The sequence below is a fragment of the Lipotes vexillifer genome, unplaced genomic scaffold (assembly GCF_000442215.2).
Source record: "Lipotes vexillifer unplaced genomic scaffold, Lipotes_vexillifer_v1.1 scaffold447, whole genome shotgun sequence".
Taxonomy (NCBI): Eukaryota; Metazoa; Chordata; class Mammalia; order Artiodactyla; family Lipotidae; genus Lipotes; species Lipotes vexillifer.
Window position 1 is genome coordinate 734,276 of NW_006786302.1, and position 8,906 is coordinate 743,181.

Genomic DNA, 8,906 nt, shown 5'->3' on the forward strand with positions numbered 1-8,906 from the left:
AGTTGTGGGTGGAAAGGCAGAAGAATAACCAAAACAACATGCCCTACTTAAAAAAGCAGAAAGCCCTAACATGTTGTTATTAGTGAAAGATATAGATACACTCATGTTTAATGGAAACTATGATATATAGAAACTCTAAGAATTTTACCAAGTTGTCCCATTTTTTTAAAAAAGAGCTAACACTGGAAAAGTTCACCAGAAAAACTGTGTCCTTTTCAATGCATTTCAACAGGCTGTTATGTTACCCAAAGTCTTATATAAAAAGACGCCTTGAAGTCAGAGCCAAAACAAAAAATTTTTTTTCTCTAGAGAAAAGTGCCTTACTTTCTTCTTGTACTGGTCAATGAGAACTATACAACTTAAAATTTTTGTGTTGTGAGCTACCAGAATGCATAGCTAAATTCAATGCTCAGTAGTATTAACTATCTCAGTCCAGCTGTCTGGGCTTTATCTACTTTTTAAACCCCTTTTAATAAGTTAGCAAGTTGGTTTGTTCCTTCTTTGTTTTCATCCTGCTGGTGAGCCATCTTTAATCATTTTTGGAGGGCAAACTACTTGAATAAACACACACACACAAGTAGCACAACACCTTAACTGGAAGTGTGAAATGAAATATGAAATAAATTTACATAGTATACTGCAGATATTCTTCCTTTTAAAATAAATTTTAGCAGTTCTTAAACACTAAAACATGAATTACACTCTTCTAAAAGTATGTGATAAGATTACCAGCTTACAGCAGTGTGCTAATGAACTGAAAAGTAAACTATAAACCCAGAAGCAGCTTTACAGAAACTGGGGTAAAAATTTCTGCAGTAAAGTAAAAGCACACACAGTTCTGCAACAGATTTCTCATGCTGACTGACCCAATTCTAAATTACAGCTGACCCCCGAACAACTCGGGGATTAGGGGCACCCACCCTCCTCACATTTGAAAATCCGTGTGCAACCTACATTTGGCCCTCCATATCCACGGTTCTGCATGTGCAAATTCAACCAACCACGGATTGTGCAGCAGTACAGTATTTACTATTGAAAAAAATCTGCATATATGTGGACCCACTCAGTTCAAACCTCCGTTGTTCAGGTGTCAACTGTACTCATTCAGTGACAAATATTCACTGAATGTCCACTAAGTGCAAAGGTCCCTGCCCGTGTATAGCTTTTCATCTAGTGGATGATACAGACATAAACAATTGTCACACAAATAAATGTAAAATTGCAAACTTATAAGAAACTGATTAAATCCAAGAAAGGATAAACATTTGAAGTAGTTAAAAATAATTGTCAAGGACTTCCCTGGTGGTGCAGTGGTTAAGAATCCGCCTGCTAATGCAGGGGACGTGGGTTCGATCCCTGGTCGGGGAAGATCCCACATGCCATGGAGCAACTAAGCCCATGTGCCACAACTACTGAGCCTGCACTCTAGAGCCCGTAAGCCACAACTACTGAAGCCCGCGTGCGTAGAGCCCGTGCTCTGCAGCAAGATAAGCCACCACAATGAGAAGGCTGCACATCACAACAAAGAGTAGCCCCCGCTCGCTGCAACTAGAGAAAGCCTGCACACAGCAATGAAGACCCAACGCAGCCAAAAATAAATAAATAAGTAAAATAAAAATAAATCCAAAGACAGTCATTATAAAAAAAAATTGTCAAGACAAAGCTACAGTGTGAGGAAAACTATGAACACACAAGAACTCGATGATGGTAAGTGTCACCTGGACTGTTGTCTCTTGCTGTCATCTGCATAAGAAGTGCCATCTGCTTTCGCTCTGAGAGTGGATAACCAAAAAGAATGCTAACTGGAGTGGACTTCTTATTTCCAGCTTCCTTTTTTGTTTTCTTCTTTTCTGGACCTTCTTTCTCTGGAATTATTAATAAATATGTAAGAATCTGAAACAAATGTAAGCACTCAAAAGTAAAACATTAAGGAGACTTCTTAAAAATAGATGATACATGTTTATGAGAAACAAGGGTAACAGAGGAACTTGCGATAGGCAGACAAAAGGGCAGTAGGCTTTTATTATATAAGCAATTTTCTTCCTGAATGCTTTGAAAAAAGTCTTGTGTAATTTTCAGAAAATTAATAACATCGGGAAATTTAGTACTAGAAAAATTTTTAATGATTTGTTCTATTAAATAACACTTCAAACATTCCTTAGTTTTACATCTTTGAAATGCCTCTTTCATTCATTATAATTTTATTCTATTATTGATAAGTTTATACAGCAACGTTCCTTCATATTACCTCCCTAATTCCACTAATAATCTGTACAATCTTCTAAGGAGGTGTTTAACACAAAGCACATCACACGGAGTAATTATTGAAAAAAAACCGCCAAATCACTTTATTTCAGTCATAGGACAGCTGAACATGGAACAGTATTAATCAAAGCTAAAACTGAGCAAATTAAAGATTCTATATGTGTGCGGTAAGGGGCCGGGGATGGTTAACAGAGATCCTGAAAAGATTCAAAAATGTCTTAAGATTTTTCAAAGAGATTTGATCCATCATAAAGTCAGCTCTCAGATTTAGCTATTTGGCAAATCTCTGGCAATGGAGCCAGCATTCCCCATTAAGTGACAGAAAATTCAGATGGAACTGGATTCCATAGGTCAAAGAAATACAGGTGTCTGTTCCTTCCTTCCTTTAGGACTTTTCTGGGAATTAATTCAAGTGGCCCTGTGAGATGAGCTGCCTATTAACTGTCTAGGCATTTATTTCTTGGGAAACCCTGTACCAATATCTGGGATTTACTGATCCAGGTTTGTGGTATAAAGAGGGGCTACAAAATTAAATAAATTAGTAAAAATTTTAAATAAATGTAAAACAGCAAAAATGAGTAGAAGAAGAGAAGGCTTAGTAGTCAATATTGTGGTTTTTCTCAGGCAGATGTGGCCAGCAGCTAGACTACTCCAGGAGATAAGCATTTAGTGATCTGGTAAAATTTTCAAGAAACTAATAAAATTTGATATTATTTAAATATTACTGTACTATAATTTAAGACATAAAAACTTGCAGTGTACCACTTAGTTTATTAGGATAAACTGGCATCCTAATGACCTAGAAAAATCAGAGGTCCTAATGTTTAAACTCTGCTGCCCACAAATCACTCAAAATTCAACAGCTCCTAAAATGTCCATTTTGTTGATATGTGCAAAATTTTACATAACAGAAACAAAAAATTTCAAGATTTTTAATGTCAGCTTTTATTAATAGTTCTAATAGATTATTTTCTTATTTCTCATTTCACTGTCATTAATGATCCAATTAGTATAAAGCCAGTTTCAGCACAGTGTTTCACCCAATGTACTAAATGTATTATAAAGCCCTAAATATGTCTTTTGGAGAAGCCTGTTTTTTCCTGAAACATATACTTTCTCCTAATGACATTCTGTATGCTTTGGTTCTCTGATTTAATGAGAAACCACAATTGTTATTTTAATAGTTTTCCATCTGAATAACAAATCCTTAAATATAATGAATGTACTTCTCGTCCAAAATTAAAATATTTAAATAACAGTGTGAAAATTTTAAAAAAAGTAGAAAAGTTGTTTTAAGGAAATAAAGTAGAGTTTAGTAACTGGAAGAAGTAAAATTAAAAATACACAGTATCTATCCTTAAATACTTCCTAAAATTTTGGAAAAATTTTGTCTTTTATTTTCTTATTTGCAAAACTATTGATTTTTGATATTAACTGCATTTTAATACAATCTTTTAAGAAGAATATGCTCTAGGACTTCCCTGGCGGTCCAGTGGTTAAGACTCTGCACTTCCACTGCAGGGGGTGCAGGCTGGATACCTGGTCAGAGAACTAAGATCCTGCATGCTGTGCAGGCGCAGCCAAAAAATTAAAAAAAAAAAAAAAAAAGGAAATTCAGTGAGATTAAGATTAAAAGCAAAAATCAGTTGTGTTCCTCTATACCTGTAATGACCTCCTAAAAAAAAGAAAAAAAAGAATATGCTCTAAAGTGATATATACTCAGTTTACAGAAGAAAGTGAGACAATTATGAATTCATTATTAAAATTCCATGCTGCCAAATGAGCAAACATATAATTACTACATTTTGGAAAAGAACAAACAAATTGGATATACTCCAAATATTCAAGCAAAAATTCAAATTAAATACTAGCATTCAATATGAACTCTATTTTTTCTGAGTTACCTTAGCCATTTGTCTGAGTTCATGCTTTACATGAGACTGGAAAAGAAGGTAACTGAACAGGAGCTGGTGCAAGATAGCTAGGTTAGAGATAACTATATACCATTCTTCAAAATCATAAATCTTAGATTAGTATGTCCCAAAGTGTGAGTTGAAAGCATTCAAATCTGACTATCTGGGATCTATCCTATGAAGGACTTGTTTCCTCTGACCTGTCGTAAGTAAAAAATGATCATATACGATAATTTTAGAAAAAGTTAGGTACTTTTTCAAATTTCAGTATCTGAAATACATACTTATTTGTTTGAATGACAGATCAGAATTTTAAAATTTAAACACAGGAATACTGACACATATACTCAATCTATACTAATAGATTTGAAATTCCACTCAGCCACCTTAAGAGATTTTTAAAGAAAAATCCAGGTGATTCACTTAAGACTAAAGAAAAACAGATATGGACTTTTCAACAATCCAATATTCTTTATTTCACGGTTCAGAGGATCTTTAGAATTATGGAGATGTCTCAGTCTTATAATCCTGAAAATCAGTGCTTTCTTTCCAGGTCTTGCCAGAATAAACAGAAAGCTCAACATTGTCACATCCCAATTAAGTATATTAAGGAGAAGAGACAAAATTGTTTTTCTTGGGGAACTAGCTCATAAGCCTATTAGTGTCTCAAAAACTAAATACGACATTTTCCCACAAAGCAGTCACTGGACAAGGCATGAAAGAATGGGAGCTACGATTCAAATACAGATGAACATAATTAAATCAATCACATTTAGAATGTATATATACTTCAATTCTGGGGAAAAACGTTGCCAATTACTCTCTGGTTGTGAAGTACCTACACAATCTTTGACAGGTGGGTGCTTATATCTTCTGATTTCCAGCAATGATCCTCAGACCATGGATGGCTTCATTACATACAGCTCTTTTAGCTGCACCTTGGTACTTAGGAGCCCCACTTTAGAAAAGTACACCTAACTCCAGAGAAAGTGTAGGTCTGTTCAATTTAAGGCAGATTGTAAACTTGCCTCCCACCCCAAAATTTTGATAACTAAGTATCACTGACTCATCAGCTCAATTAACAGCTTTCAGCATAATTTTAAGAATAATTATTTGGTTCTATACCAACCCCACAAATTTTTAAAATGAATACAAGGCATATCAGAAACAGAAATTTTATTTCAGCTTTTAGAGTTAAATGTCATAAGCTAAAAACTGGACATTCAGGGACTGAACAATATTTTACATTTAAAAAGTTCAGACATAAGAATGTAAGCTCATTAAAAACTAAAAAAAAGATAACCAAAACAACGAATTTAGTTTTCACATACTAGGGGGTACATTTACTCTTTAATGGCATTTCTCCAGGAAACCTGGTGTTTTAATCTACTTTTAAATTCAACAGGGGCAGCAAAGTCAATACACTAAAGAGGTCAACTGAAAAATTTTAGATGTGTTTTTAAAAAAACACTGCATGTTTGAAGAGTAAGATGACACTGTCTATCAAAATCACTACACATGGTATACCATGTGACGGGCATACAGCTAAGACACTAAGGACCCCGGGCACCTTCCCACAGGCGTTGCTGCACGGCACAACTCCAAGGCGGTGACTTTCACACTTTTCTACATGAATGGTGCCCCCAGGTTGCGTTGCACACCTGAGTGGCTGTGTGCAGGAGTCCTGCTTGTAACGTTCACACAGAGCATGTCTTGGACATGATGCACTGGAGATCTCAAATGAAGACTGGAAAATCTTGTGTCACTCATATAGTTCACTTATTCAACCACAGATACCTATATACTGGTTTGAAAATAGGTTACTTACAGTACAATAGTTAATCATAAATGTGACAGAAACCACTGGCTAAACAGGAGCCCCTGATAATCTAATTACCTGAGTATGTCCTGTAAGAAGACATAAGTCTCTCCCCGCAATTTTCACTTGTATGTCCTGGATCTGAATCTACAGAATAAGAAGAGACAGGAGAAAAGAAAAAAGCATACGAAGGGAAATGCAGAATTCAACAAACCAACATTTTTCAAAAGACCACAATGATGTATCATTGTTTTTCCAAAAGATAATTTTTAAGGTAAAGCCAAAAGTACATTTCAAACACAGATGTGGCCAATACCTAAGATTTCAGTTTCTTTGATCTTAAAGTTGAAAAAGTCAACCACGTAGTTTGCAATAATAGTTATTACTGAGGTTGCTTATTAAAACATATCATCTCTTTTGAGGATATATTTTTTCAATCTCTGAATAATGATAAAAGAGGCAGTACTCTTATCACGTTTTTCTGTTTAGAATTTGTCTTTAGAAAACTTCAATAATGGACTTGCATCATTCTTTTTGTCCTATGAGTGCCAAAACTATTCAGAAGACAATAGAACATTTCGGACTACAGTATCATTCTAGACCACGGACCTTTCTATAATTTATAAACATTTCAAATAACATGAATTATTACTGACCACTACAAAAGACATCTTAGAAAGAAAGTAGCCTAAATCAAAACAAAGTTTATCACCTAAGCATATGGAATGCTGCCTAACAACTCAATAAATTAGAGAACTGACTTCTGGCAGTATGGCCAGAGCAAATAATTTTACTTACAAACAATATGCTGTTTTAACTCAACATAATGTTATTCTGATCTTCACATTCTCAATTTATTGGCTTATGGTCTTCTTTCCAGGATGATCATTATAGACATTACTCATGAGTTGTTAGGTGTAAGGAAACAAAAGTGTTGGGAAAACAACAAATTTAGAGAACAAGTAACTCCTAAACATAGTATTTGAAAAATTTAAAGATAAGCCTAAAAGTTTAGTGATGAGAAGGCTTACTCAGTCAAAGGGGAAATCATTAATAAAATAATATTTAGACCAATTCTAGAGCAAGTGGGTAAATGGACTGAATTACAAGCCTTTCAATAAACACTTATATTTCAAAATGTAACCCATTAAGTTAGCAACTAGAAGAATTCTATGAAGAATATTTGTCATTTCATTTAAAGATAAGCAAAAATTTTAAAAGGCCTCCATAGGTTGCAAAGCAAAGAAAAAGGGGCAACTAACAAGTTGCACCAACAAATCGAATTAAATGGATTATTGAAAGCAGATCATATTACTGTGACAGATGAAAGAACAGTGGATAAAATAAACTTTCAATTATATTCATTAATATAAGGAAGTAGTTTCTCCAAACCTTCCTTTGGAAGTAATTCATCCATCCAGACTCCACACACCCTTTTGGCTTTTACTCACATAAGTATGTTTATTTTGGGGGCGTCTGCATGTGTATTCTTATAAAGGTTTAATTAAGGAGCTAGAAAATTAAAAGCTTCCATATCCTGTCCTTTTACTCAACTACTTCTTCCTTCAGTGCTATACTGAGACTAGACCATAACGAGACTATTGTTATCCATGAGGTTTTTGTAAAACGCTGAGTGCTAAGCAGAGCAATTCTCTCTCCCTGATATGTTCTTGGCAGCAAGGCAAGACAAGCAATACCTATATTTTAAAAGCCATCTTTTTTGTTTTCAATTGAAGTATAGCTGATTTACAATACTGTGTTGGTTTCAGGTGTACAGCAAAGTGATTCATTATATATATATATATGTATTTTTCAGATTACTTCCATTATAGGTTATTACAAGATGTTGAATATAGTTCCTGTACTATAAAGTAAATCCTTGTTGTACAAGCCATCTTTTTAAGTTAATATTCTGTTCTGGATTGCAAGAGAATAAGAAAAATATCAAGAATGATTTTAAGAGTGTGCACTACGTTTGAAAATTTTTATAATAAAATATCAGGGAAAGGGACTGAGTAAATCTATAATAAATAATCACCACGAAGAGCACCAAAAGAGGACTATCCTTATTAAGCAAAGCACTAATTTTATCTGCTACTTTAACACAGTTACCAGAAAAATTACATATGTTTTCTATTTTTAAAAAAGTTTTCCTCTCCAAATTTGCTTGCGTCATTAAATAGGATAAATCCTTTAATGGCATCCAAAGCCTCGGGAAAGTAGGCCTTCTACGGCTGGCTGGCAGAGATTTAGTTCAAAACATCTGAACATACTCTACAACTGCGACCACGGACTTTGGGAACAGATCATATTGTGTCTCTTTACATTTTCTCCTACCACATTTATTTACATATTACTTAATGCCACAAGAAAAAAATCAGTAAGGAAATAAATAATGCCTATTAAGAAGAAACAAGTATTTTTTAAAAAGTAAAGAGTTGTATTTTTTTTACTTATCTAAACATGCAAACTAAAATAAAGTACTACTGGTTTATCCCTATAGATACTTAGAGCTAATATCAAACCTAAAGAAAGACAAGTGCCATGATGTTATCTGAGATTAAAGAACATAAATATACTGCTGGAGCCTTTACAACTATGTGTAACTATTTTGAAGAAACGTTATAGGAACGTTTTACCCTTTTAACCCTGTAAACCTACTCTTGGGAATGAAGAAGAAAGAAAAAGTTCAGAGTATAATAAAAATACAATCTGCAAAGATGCTCTATGGCATTACTCACAACAAAATAATTGCAAATTTAGTCTGGAGGCTAATAAGAGATTCACTCATGTGTAGCCTCAAGATAACTGCTCAGTACTTTCAAGTTAAGGGATTGTCATGGCATCCTTTGGATGCCATTAGTCTTGGAAAGAAAATAAGTACGATTTTATGACGGATAGTGTAGGGA

The 8,906-nt window shown here is 34.2% G+C and overlaps 1 protein-coding gene across 1 annotated transcript in view; it reads right to left on the reverse strand.

Annotated features, from left to right (window-relative positions):
• The window catches only part of ANKRD12 (ankyrin repeat domain 12), a 112,971-nt gene that overhangs the window by 55,979 nt on the left and 48,086 nt on the right, over window positions 1-8,906 (reverse strand). The window contains exons 4-5 of the mRNA XM_007458447.1: window positions 6,076-6,144; window positions 1,719-1,865 (exon numbers count right to left, since the gene is read on the reverse strand). Coding sequence (XP_007458509.1) covers window positions 1,719-1,865; window positions 6,076-6,144 — 216 coding nt within the window. The remainder of the gene's footprint in view (window positions 1-1,718; window positions 1,866-6,075; window positions 6,145-8,906) is intronic.